This window comes from Antennarius striatus, chromosome 13, assembly GCF_040054535.1.
Source record: "Antennarius striatus isolate MH-2024 chromosome 13, ASM4005453v1, whole genome shotgun sequence".
In the NCBI taxonomy this organism is placed as follows: Eukaryota; Metazoa; Chordata; class Actinopteri; order Lophiiformes; family Antennariidae; genus Antennarius; species Antennarius striatus.
In genome coordinates, this window is record NC_090788.1 from 17,331,128 (window position 1) to 17,344,244 (window position 13,117).

The following is a 13,117-nucleotide window of genomic DNA, read 5'->3' on the forward strand; positions in this document are numbered from 1 at the left end:
ACATGGGACATAAGATCATTAATTCCATTTAGTTAATTAACTGACCACGAATATCATCTTTTGAGTACTAAAAAGAGTGTATGGTAAAGGACTCCACGGTTGTTTGTGGCGAAATAATTTAAAGCAAATTTATCTGATACAAAAACAAATATGTCGTTAGTGGAAATATATTATCTGGAAACCCAAATTAAAGTTACACATGGTTAGCATATAAAACAAACAGAAACATTTACTGTACAAATAATCCAGACTGTTTGAGTACATAGTGTTGCGAATTTCGTTGCATGTCTACACTAATCACAGTAGCGCTGCAAAACAGAAGAATTAATTTGTGTTAATGTACTTTTACATTTTTTGCTTATGTTTTTAATTCGACTAAAATTGTCAAATTTTATTAAACGTCCTCCTGGAATGAAGACAGGATTATTAGCCCCTACTATTGATTTTATGAACATGAGTTAGCTCATGTTCCGTCAGCTGCAGCGGAACGAAAGCACTGTCCTCACTTTTATGACGGAACTTTAGCTGTGGGACACGAAACGGAAATAAACAATAACAATCGTTTAAATGAAGTTAAATACCTGGAACCTGATAATATATTGAATCGCGAGTAGCTCAGTGGACAAAAATGTCAACGTTTGAGTATTTGAGGTATTTTGTGAAAAGAGAACTCTCGGCTGCTTATGACGAATTATTTGAAGACTTAATACAAACTGTGGTCGAGAATAAACGAGAGCTTGATCACCAGCTCAGACTGTTGGAATCCATCTGGAGACCCGAATTAAAGTTACACAGGATAGGTATATAAAATTCTTTTTTTCAACATGAATCAGGTGTTTTTGGTTGAAAAATAATGGAAACTTGTTTGAATTCTCGTGCCAGAGGGTTAAAATTAATGTGTGTTGATGAAAATGTCCCTAGGCGTCAAGTTTGCCTCATGATTCCCGTTAGATCTCAGTGGGTTTTGATTTAATAACCTACCCCTATTGAACTGTATGTCACAGTTTTACATTTTCATGAAAATGGCTGGACAAGTTATGTAAAAGTGGCCAAAATCTGGAAAAAACAAAATGTATGAACAGCAAATGTTGCTTTCATCGTGAGTAGTGTTATTATTTATTTCTGACAGACTGGTGACTATGTAAATTCCGTTTTCACTCAGGTGTCCTCATCCTTTCACAATCTAAAACCTCACCCTCCTGCTTGTCTTTATAGTTAAACAATGCAGTACCAGTAACGTGAAATATCACCTCTATTCACAGCAAGCTTGAATTACTGTAATGACATTACACGAAGAGAACCCCCAACACAGACATTGGTTCCATTTATTGATCATATAAATGCCTAAATGCAAATGTCATGTAACGCTGAAGTTATAGTAGATTTGACAGTTTGGGGGATTATTAAACATTTAAAGGATGATCAAGCGCTAGCATAAGCATCCTGTTTTTCATTTGTCATATTTGTCATTCCAGACTGCCGGCATCAATGTGTCTGTAAGGAGGAGGTTTCTGTTGACCAGAAGCTCTATAAGCAGGAGATGAGCTCAAGTGGAGACCAAGAAGACCAAGAATGTTCCCAGGTGAAAGAAGAGCAGGAGGAACTTGGCATCAGCCAGGAGGGAGAGCAGCTTGTACTGAAACAGGAAACTGATGACTTCATTTTGACTCCATCTAATGAGGAAAATGCCACTAGCGATGATCAGACTATATATGTAAAACCTGATGAAAGTGCAGCACAGAAGGAACTTATAGTCAACATGCCAGTTATAAGCTTTGTGGTAGGTGCAGCAAACAGTGACCTACTGCTACATTCAAACAGCTATGATGACAAGACAGGAGAAACAAGTGAACAAGATGCTGGACTTCAGCCAAAATTTCATTCCCACTGTCAAAAAAACACAGGCCAGGGCTCACATGTTTGTGCATTTTGTGGGAAGGGTCATAAAATGAAGAGTGCATTAACTGTCCACAGGAGAATCCACACAGGGGAGAGGCCTTACAGTTGTAGAATATGTGGGAAACATTTCACACAAAATGGGAACTTGAATAAACACATGATGATCCACACAGGCGAGAAGCCTTACAGGTGTAAATTATGTGGGAATCATTTCACGAAAAAATGGAGCTTGACAGAACACATGAGAATCCACACAGGTGAGAAGCCTTATAGTTGTAAATTATGTGGTAAACAATTCACTCAAAATTATACCTTATTAAAACACATGAGAGTCCATACAGGGGAGAAACCTTACAGTTGTAAATTATGTGATAAACATTTTACTGAAAATCGGAGCATGATAAAACACATGAGAATTCACACAGATGAGAATCCTAACAGGTGTAAAACATGCGGGAAACATTTCACTCAAAATGTGAACTTGACGGAACACTTGAGAATCCATACAGATGAGAAGCCTTACATATGTAAAACATGTGGGAAACCTTTCACTAAAAATGCGAACTTGACAAGACACATGAGAATTCACACAGGTCAGAAGCCTCACTGTTGTCAAACATGCGGGAAACATTTTACTCAAAATGGGAACTTGACAAGACATATCGTAATCCACCACACCGGTGTGAAGGGTTAAGGTGGTAAAACATAGGAAACAGTACACCGGTAATAAGAGACTCTCTGGATAAAGGTATACCTTTTACATGTGAACTGACAGGATTGTATTTAGGTAGTCTATAAGTCCAAAATTAGTTTTTTTGCAGGTCTCAAGCTCACACGTTGGAAGAAATACCCTGTAAAAGTTACTTTCCGTTCACTGATCAAAAAAATCTTTTCTGAATGAATGACACGCTAATATGTTTTTGTAAAGTTTACCTCCATCTGACTGCATTGCTAGTAGTATTGTAGGAGCCATGAATGAATGTACAGGTATTTTGTATAATGAGATGATATGATGATGGTTCGAATATTGTATTTGTTGTTATTTGTGACGTTGTTGTTTTTGTGATCTCATTGAAGGAATAAGTGGGTTAAATGGATGTGGGCGTGAACGTCAATATAGGTTAAATAGGGTATCTTCTCACCTGTGTGGAGGAGAGAGAGAGAGGGTGAGCGGGGTTGCCGTATTTTTTGTTGACCGCCGCAAACACGCAAAACGCAACACATCACGCAACGTTTTTATTGATACGTCTTTGTGAGTCGCTTATATGAGTTTGTGAACAGTTTTTTATGAGTTGATTATTATTTTTTTTGTTAATAAAGGATTAAACGTATTTTTATGTATCGTGGTGATTTTTGCCTGGAAGCGCGTCTGACAAAGGAGGGCCCCGTCGTCAGCCTCTCAGCGACTTATTGGTTTGGAAGTCGCTACATTTTTGTCAACAAAAAAGGCAAGCATTGAAAGGAAACATCATCTGACAGCGCAACGGATCAAAGGATCAAGAGTGAAAAAGGAGGAAGTGGATCGAATAAAAAAAACCCACATCTTCGGAGATAAACTACGGAGGTAGGAGCTGGTTGTTGAACAGATTGGGAGCCGCTGGCAAAGTGAACTACAGCCAGGTGAGCCACACCTGTAGATGCACGCATGAGGCTGAATATTGATGGAAGGAATGCGGCTTCCATATTGACTGCCGTTTGTTCATTGGGAACGATGGCGTGTTGGTGACTTGATGTTTCATCGCATCAGTGTTATTGTCGTTGTTCATTCTGATGCCAAACTTATCTCCATGCAATGAATGTATGAACCTCCGTTCTGTCGCTCTGACGTTGCTGATGCGCTGCTGCTGTGTGGGATGATGATTACTGCATGAACCCCTTTTTTCGTCTGTGAATGTGGTTTAAATGCGCAAAAAATATATTGAATAAAATAAAATAAATAAAAATCGAAAAGGTACAAACTGAAAAAAAAAAGGTCAAAGTGAAACTTATGAAAAATGAGTAAAACGAATGCTGGTGTTGAAATGGAGTGTGGCAAAAGAGAAACTAAACTCACAGCCAAGGCCTGGGCAAATAAAATTGAAAAACTTCAGCATGAACGCAAAATCACCGTGAATAAAATAAAAGGGCTCATACCTGAAATGAAAGCACTTATGAAAAGCAGGGAAAATGTTTCACATGTTCAACCTCATCTTGAGAATTTAATTCAACTTTGTGAAAATGCTATCACATCACATAATGTGTTGATTCCTCTGCTGCCTGAGGATGAACAAAGCAAACAAAACGAATGGTTTGCCAGCATCATGGAATACAGTAACACATTTGAAGAAGAGGTTAAAAAGTGGCTAAGTGAATCTGAAGAACCACAACAAAATACCAACTTTGGACATTCGGATCCTGCTGTAATTAGAGAAGGAGTGTTTCCTTATCCAACAGAGGATGAACATCAAACACCAACTCAGGCTGTGTCCATATTCATGACAGAGGACATTCAAGACAATGTACAACCAAGTGACAGTATATCAAATGTGGGAAGCAAAAACTCCTCTACTAGAAGAAAGTCAACTGTTTCTTCTGCTTCTTCTACACGTCTTAAGGCTGAGGCTGACTTGGCAGCTTTAATGGCAAGACAGAAACTTCTTAAGAACAAACAGGAGCTGGAAGAACAAGAGGAACGTCTGAGGAGAAAGAAAGAGCAGCTTAAATTGGATGAAGATATTGCAGCGCACATGGCTAAGTTAAACGTTTTACGATCTCAGAGCATTCGAAGTGGAAAGAGTTCCTTATCGAAGCATTCTGATGGAATGAACTCTTACCTGGAAAAGGGAAAATCAAACCAAAAGGCTCTCAATGCTAATGCAAATTCTTTTGTTCCACAAATGTCACTGAACCAAAAGGAAATTAAACATGATTATGTGGACCAAGGAGCAAAGCCTAAGGAGAAAACTGCACCTCACTTCATCCATTCTGAGCCTGTGTCACTTAACCAACCAAAACAATATTCAGTGAATTACAGTGCTAATGAGAACACCCAAACTCAAAATGGAGATGTATGGAATGCTGGATTTAGATCACAAAATGAGGATCAAAACAATATGCTGGGAATTATGAGAAAGCAAAATGAAATAACTACCCTTCTGATACAGCAGCAATGCCTCTCATCGTTACCAAAGAGAGAGATCCCAATTTTTGATGGTGATCCATTGAAATATCATGCATTTTTTAAAGCTTTTGAGAATGGTGTGGAAAGAAACACTGAAAACTACAGCGACAGACTCTATTTCTTGGAGCAGTACACTAGAGGACATCCTAAGCAACTAGTTACAAGCTGCCAGCACTTGAACCCAGAAAGAGGCTACTTTAAGGCTAAAGCTCTACTAAGGGAGCATTTTGGAAATGAGCAGAAAGTAGCTTCTGCATATATGGAAAGGGCTCTGTCTTGGCCTTCCATCAAAACAGAGGACGTAAAGGCTCTCCAAGACTACAGTCTTTTCCTCAGAAGTTGCTCGAATGCCATGGAAGGGGTGGAATACTTGAATGAGCTAGATCTACCTGCCAACATGCTCGCCATTATAAAGAAGTTGCCTTACAAATTCAGAGACAAGTGGAGAACTGTAGCCTGTGAGTTGCAAGAGAGGCGCAATCAGAGACCTACATTTAGTGACATCACCAATTTTATTGAGAGACAAGTAAAAATCTTAACTGACCCAGTGTTTGGAAATATCCAGGATGTTCCCTCAGCAACATTAAATAAAGGTATGAACAAACTCAAGCAACAGCCACGCACTGGGATGAAAGGAACAAGCTTTGCCACCACTGTAGCTCCAGTAGGAATCAAAACTCAACCCAGAACCAAAGAGAAGGAACAGCTTCAAGCTTCAAGGAGGATGTGTCTTTGTTGTGAAGGCGGACATACATTGGATTTGTGTCCTCAGTTGGAGAGAAGAACCCACAAAGAGAAGATAGGCTTCTTACGAGAAAAAGGTGTCTGCTTTGGCTGTCTGTGTACAGGACACGTCAGCAAAGATTGCAGAAAACGTATTTCTTGTGCAAAGTGTGGTCTCCTACATCCAACTATTCTTCATATCCCTCCAAAGGAAAAAGCAAAGGACTCTGAACAAGAAAAGGAGAAATCAGAGATAACAGTGGACCGCACCCTAGTGTCAAGTGGTCTAACTGGGGCTGGTGATCATGATTGTAAACTTCCTATAGTACCTGTACAAATTAAGTCAAAAAAGGGCAGCAAAACTGTTACCACATATGCCTTTTTAGATCAAGGAAGTACAGCAGTATTCTGCACAGAGGCGCTGATGCACAAGCTTGGCCTCAGAGGAAAGAAGACACGTATTCTTTTGCGGACGATGGGCCAAGAAAAGGTGGTGAGCAGCCATATCGTGTCGGGATTGGAAGTTTCTGGCTTAAAGTATGATAATTTCTGTGAACTGCCCAAAACTTTCACACAGGAGCGTATGCCTGTCCACAGTGGGAACATTCCAAGACCGAGGGATCTTCAGGGATGGCCTCATTTAAAACAAGTTTGTTTGCCTGAAATAGATGCGGAGATTGAACTGTTGATTGGAACAAATGTTCCTAAGGCCTTGGAACCATTGCAAATCATTCACAGTGTAAATGGAGGACCCTATGCTATCAGGACGATGCTGGGATGGACTGTGAATGGACCTCTGAAGGTAGAACGTGAGGAAGCAATGGATTGCGAGCAGCCAGAGTTGTCAGTGAACAGAGTGTCAGTTGTGAATTTGGATGAACTTTGGCAACAACAGTTCAAGATGGATTTCCCTGAATGCAGTATGGATGAGCAACCTGGAATGTCAAGAGAGGATCAAAGGTTTATGGACTTGGTTACAAACTCAGCAAAGCAAGTGAATGGCCATTACCAGATTGGCTTACCGTTAAGGAATGAGGAACTCAACATGCCAAATAACAGAATAATTGTGGAGCAACGTGCCAAGTACCTGAAGAAAAGGCTTTTGAAGGACTCATCGTTCTATTCAGACTACACAGCCTTTATGAATGATCTGGTTGCCAAAGGTTATGCAGAAAAGGTGCCTGAAGAGGAGTTGGAATGCTGCAATGGCAAGGTCTGGTATATCCCCCACCATGGCGTTTACCATCCAACAAAGAAGAAGATAAGAGTTGTCTTTGACTGTGGAGCGAGTTTCCAAGGAACATCTCTTAATGCTCAGCTCCTACAAGGTCCAGATCTGACGAGTTCATTGATTGGGGTGGTGACCAGATTCAGAAAGGAACCAGTGGTAATCTTGGCAGATGTTGAATCCATGTTTCACCAAGTACGGGTGCCAGCTGAAGATGCCGATTTCTTGAGGTTTCTCTGGTGGCCTGATGGAGATTTAAATCAAGAACTCAGAGATTTCAGGATGTTGGTGCATCTCTTTGGCGCGACTTCATCTCCCAGCTGCGCCAACTTTGCTCTCAGGAAATGTGCAGAAGATAATAAAGAACAGTTCAGCCAAGAGGTGATTGATAAGGTCCTACATTGCTTCTATGTCGATGATTGTCTGGTGTCTGTGCCTTCAGAAGACAAAGCTGTATCTCTCTATCATGACCTTGTCTCCATCTGTGCGAAGGGTGGTTTCCAGCTTAGGAAATGGATAAGCAACAGACGTGAGGTTATGACTGTAATACCTGAAAGTCACAGAGCTAAGGACACGAAAGGATTGGACCTGGATCAGGATCAGCTACCGTTGGAGAGAGTGCTTGGTGTGGAATGGTGCATCCAGTCTGACAGTTTTAAGTTCAAGATCATCATTAAGGACAGACCACTCACCAGGAGAGGAATTCTTTCAACTGTCAGCTCCATCTTCGATCCTCTTGGAATCCTGAGCCCTGTTGTGTTGCTTGCCAAGAAAATTTTAAGGGACCTGTGCAGGAAATCACTTGGCTGGGATGACATCATACCTGACTCAGTTGCTCATGGATGGATGACTTGGCTGCAGGAACTGTGCCGTCTAGAGAATTTTAACATCATGAGATGCCTGAAACCACCAGACTTTGGAGAAACAACTACAGCACAGCTGCACCATTTCTGTGACGCAAGTGAAGATGGCTACGGAGTAGTGACTTACCTGCTGTTGCATAGCACACGCTCACAAGTGCACAGTGCTTTTGTCATGGGAAAGGCTAGGGTAGCTCCACTTAAGTCGGTTACCATCCCTCGTATGGAACTCATTGCTGCCACCATGGCAAGCCGCATTGATGTCTTGTGGAGGAGAGAGTTGCAAATGGAACTTCACAATTCTGTATTTTGGACAGACAGTGCATCCGTGCTAAAATACATCAAGAATGAGACTTCCAGGTTCAAAGTCTTTGTTGCCAACCGAGTTTCAGAAATTCTCAAGGTCTCACGGTCTTCTCAATGGAGGTATGTTGACACTGCAAGCAACCCAGCCGATGTAGCCTCTAGAGGTTTGAAAGTGGATGCATTCCTCAAGAATCTAACATGGGTTTTGGGTCCGCCTTTTCTCTGTCAACCTGAGTGTATATGGCCTGTTAATCCTGAGGACGTTCATCAGCTTCCACCAGATGACCCTGAGATCAAGAATGCTGCTGTTGTGAATGCTGTACAGGCCAGAGAAGAGAGTGATGCTGTGACTCGCATGATCACTTACTTTTCATCTTGGACTGGTCTGAAAAGATCCGTGGCTTGGATGTTGAGATTCAAGGACTGGCTCTTGGCTTGTTACAAGAAGAGGAAACAGTTGAACACCGAACTTTCACAGTCTAATTTGGATGTGATACAACAAAGATGTTCTTTAGAGGAAGATATGGATGCTTTCAAGAGGAAGATAGTTCCAAGTTGTCTGTCAGTGGAGGAACTGGAGAAGGCTGAACTGGAGATCATCAGGTTCTGCCAGAGGAAGAAGTTTCCAGAAGAATTCTCCAGGCTGCAAAATGGCGAAAGTGTTAAGGGCCATAGCCACATTTATAAACTTTGCCCACGTGTTGAAGATGGTGTTCTGAGAGTTGGCGGTCGGTTGAGCAGATCATCTATGCCCACGGAGGCTAAACATCCCCTAATACTGGCTAAGGACTTCCATATCTCAGACATGCTTCTGAGGCATATTCACCAAGAGGTGGGACATGGCGGCCGTAACCACATGCTAGCCAAACTGCGGGAGAAGTACTGGATTACTGGGGCTGGTACAGCTATAAGGAGCGTTTTATCCAAGTGTGTCATCTGTCGTAGACTGAACGCTCAGCCGTTGTTCCAGCAGATGGCAGATCTACCTGTTGAGAGAGTAACTCCAGATGAGCCACCATTTACTCATGTTGGAGTGGACTATTTTGGACCGTTTGAGGTGAAGAGCAGAAGGAGTGTTGTGAAGAGATATGGTGTTATCTTTACCTGTCTGGCTATACGTGCAATTCACATTGAAGTGGCAACTTCACTGGACACCGACTCCTTCATAAATGCACTCAGACGCTTTATAGCAAGACGAGGTCAAGTTCAGGAACTGCGCTCAGACAATGGGACAAATTTCATTGGAGCGGAGCGTGAGTTGAGAACAGCTATTGAACAGTGGAACCAGTCTCAGATCAATAATGCACTTCTCCAGAAAGGAATTAAATGGACCTTTAACCCCCCTGCTGGTTCGCATCACGGAGGATCTTGGGAGCGGCTAATCCGTTCGGTGAGAAAAGTCCTAAATTCTACTTTGAATGTGCAAAATCTGGATGAAGAGGGACTTCACACAGTTCTTTGTGAGGTGGAATCCATAATCAACAGCCGGCCGATTACCAAAGCATCTACAGATCCAAACGACCTGGAAGCATTGACACCCAATCACCTGTTGCTGTTAAAAACCTTACCATCATTACCACCAGGAGACTGCCAGGAGGCGGATGTGTATGCTCGCAGGCGATGGAAGCAGGTGCAATACATGTCAGATTTATTCTGGAAAAGGTGGGTTAGAGAATACTTACCACAACTACAGGAGCGTCAGAGATGGACCAGAGTGAAGCGCAATATTGTCCCTGGAGATATAGTGCTCATTATGGACAATACGGCTCCTCGAAATTCCTGGGTCATGGGAAAGGTCCTTCAAACCTTTCCAGACAAACGAGGATTTGTGCGTCAGGTGCGGATTAAAACAAAGAGCAGTTGTCTGGATCGTCCAATAACAAAGATCTGTCTACTACAGGAGGCTGAAGCTGGATGAGGAGCAGCTGCTGAATACTGGAATGCTTTGACTCCCAGTTTGACTTTGATTTTGACTGACTTGCTAAAGACTGATGGCTAAAAACATCTTTTGACAGACTGGTTGTTGCCTTTACTTCTGACACAGGAAGAAAGAAGACGGAAGACAAGATATGTGTTATGGACTTAAATGATATTAAGCCTTTAACTGTTTCATGCCTCCTATAATATGAATGTGGGTAATTATTATGTGTTATCCTAATAATTAGGGGCTGGAGTGTAGGAGCCATGAATGAATGTACAGGTATTTTGTATAATGAGATGATATGATGATGGTTCGAATATTGTATTTGTTGTTATTTGTGACGTTGTTGTTTTTGTGATCTCATTGAAGGAATAAGTGGGTTAAATGGATGTGGGCGTGAACGTCAATATAGGTTAAATAGGGTATCTTCTCACCTGTGTGGAGGAGAGAGAGAGAGGGTGAGCGGGGTTGCCGTATTTTTTGTTGACCGCCGCAAACACGCAAAACGCAACACATCACGCAACGTTTTTATTGATACGTCTTTGTGAGTCGCTTATATGAGTTTGTGAACAGTTTTTTATGAGTTGATTATTATTTTTTTTGTTAATAAAGGATTAAACGTATTTTTATGTATCGTGGTGATTTTTGCCTGGAAGCGCGTCTGACAAAGGAGGGCCCCGTCGTCAGCCTCTCAGCGACTTATTGGTTTGGAAGTCGCTACAAGTATTAATGAAATAAAAAAGTGATGTCATTGGTTGTTGTTTCTCAAATGTTAGTGAAGGTCAACAATGACTCAAATACATGATCTCCAGTGTTTGATAGTCCTGAGAAACCTTTAGTCCACTCTTCCATATTTTGTCCATGTAATGTAGAAGACAGCCTATGTAATGAATTCATATTAAAAACATTTAAACATATAAAGACCCTGAAATGTATTTTGTGATAAATATATTGAAGAGAATCCCTTTTTATTCTCTCAGGTAAATTATGCTGTAAAACAACGTACAGTGTATATCTCCTAGTTGCAACCAGAAGTAACAGTTAATCTTCAATGAGAAATAAACCAAAATCAGGTTTTAAGAGCAATGTCCTGTTTCCTTCTGTCTCAAGCAAGCGTTAATGATGCCAATGGTATTTACCCATAGGTTACAGTATATTTATCATGTCATAGACAGATCCCTCACACTTCTCGTGGTGCGGTATCTGCCATCCCAGGAATTTAAGGTTTCTGAGCAGAATCTTACCTATTCCTAGGAATGGAATGTTCTGGACTGAGTGGACTGAGTTCTGGACAAAGTGTGTTGTGTAATTTACTGTATTTGAAAAGTGCTCATCATTCAAATCCAGGCAGAAGTCAGAAGGCTCTATCTTTGGATCTCCCCATGGTGTTGAGCTCATTGGCTGCTGCCCGAAATAAACTTCTGGAGTAGTCAGACTTAAAGTATCTGTCACATAAGACTGCATTCCTTTTAGCTATAAGTTCTCCCAAGATAGTGAGCATGCATGATGAGTGCATAAGTCGGAATCCAAACCCTTTCTTTGCTCTTTATATTCTGTGTCGAGTCAACCACTTCAGACTTATTATAAATGTAGGGGAATTGCTGAGACAGGAGCATACTAAACTGTTTGCATGTTATGGTGTAAGCCCCTCAGCTTCCCATTTTTTTAAGCAGAATCTGTCACAATGATTAATGGAAGCTAACGCTAAGACCTACTCCAGCCAAAGTTACCCAGTCCCTAAAGGTGTAGTGACCTACTTCACTCGCAGTGGGGCCACTTCATAGGCAGCTCTGAAGGGAGATGTTCTTAGAGACATGTAAAGCTACACCATGGGATGCTCCATGCATATGTAACAGATTTTATAGGTCTCTGTGACATCTGTAACAATCAGTGTCAACTGTTCTTATTTATGTTGGCTACTGATCCCACTAGCGAGATGTAAGATTCCTCCATTGTTCATGACAATGTTGAAATAACTCCAATGTAAAGACCGTAGTGACGTTCAAAGTAAGGTTGAAATGGATCGTAAGTTATGACTATAGCTCTAAGATGCCATCACCATCTCTTGTAATGGGCTAAGGCTTTTCAGTCAAGAGGAAGAGGTATTATGACTTCTGAAGGTCAGTCATTGTCCATTGTTATTATGGTCACACAGGTAGAAGGATGGCATCATTCAATATAAAGACCATGGTGATGTCATCATTCAGTCTCCTGGAGCCGTAGTTACAGCCACAATTTACATTACTTTCAGGGATATAACAAAACACTCAACCCACAATTCTATATGATTTCAGGATTACTTTTAAGTGGATGAACATGCAGACAAATTATGCCTGGAAAAGATTCCTTTATTTTTTCAGACAACAATATATGTCAGGTAGAGCATAAATAGAGCAAAACAAAGTATGCAATAATTCACGTTGAAAAAAATATTTAAATGTATCAAAATATTGACGTACACAAATATTTTTTAAGAGAAAATATTATCTTAAATATTCAGATTAAAGAGAGTGCCTTTTTATTTCTGAGGCAGGTTTAACTGCAAAACAACATACACGTCCTCTTGTTCAGAGTTAGTCACACATTTTTCATAAAGAAGCAATCCCCGCATCAAAACCTATACCGCAAAATAAATATATTATACAAATAAATCAAGTATCTTCAAATAAGCTATGACATGAGATCTACTTCCGTCTAAATGTCATCTGACAGTGACGCATGACGTCGAGCCGGTGAAGTAGATTCCACACGCTACTCTTCGATTCATATACATTCATTTTCATCAACTGATTTGAATGTTCTCACATTTATGTCATTTTATTTTCTCACTCGAAAGTCGTAGTTATATAACAAATCAGCACAAGTTGTTTTACGTTGGGTTTGACTTCTTATTTAAATTTAAACTAAAAACACTTAAAAATTACGAACACTTTCCGCTTCCGGTAAAAACGGAAGTACTAGAAGGGAATCATGTTGAACTACCCGCCGGGACTTTTACTCTGACCTTGTTAGCCGCGCAA

General features: G+C 40.9%; 1 protein-coding gene across 1 annotated transcript; it reads left to right on the forward strand.

Moving 5' to 3' along the window:
- The first annotated feature begins 599 nt into the window (after nucleotides 1-599).
- On the forward strand, nucleotides 600-3,288 carry LOC137606514 (gastrula zinc finger protein XlCGF57.1-like). Its single transcript, XM_068331789.1, has 2 exons — nucleotides 600-800; nucleotides 1,476-3,288. Exons 1-2 carry the CDS (start codon nucleotides 629-631, stop codon nucleotides 2,591-2,593), a joined length of 1,290 nt encoding a protein of 429 aa, XP_068187890.1. The 5' UTR covers nucleotides 600-628; the 3' UTR covers nucleotides 2,594-3,288.
- The last annotated feature ends 9,829 nt before the right edge of the window (nucleotides 3,289-13,117 follow it).

Bases quoted from the DNA above. Each gene is read 5' to 3' on its own strand.
- LOC137606514 (XM_068331789.1), top strand. From the start codon at position 629: ATGTCAACGTTTGAGTATTTGAGGTATTTTGTGAAAAGAGAACTCTCG. The intron at 801-1,475 runs GTATATAAAATT...TTGTCATTCCAG, and splicing joins ATTAAAGTTACACAGGATAG to ACTGCCGGCATCAATGTGTC.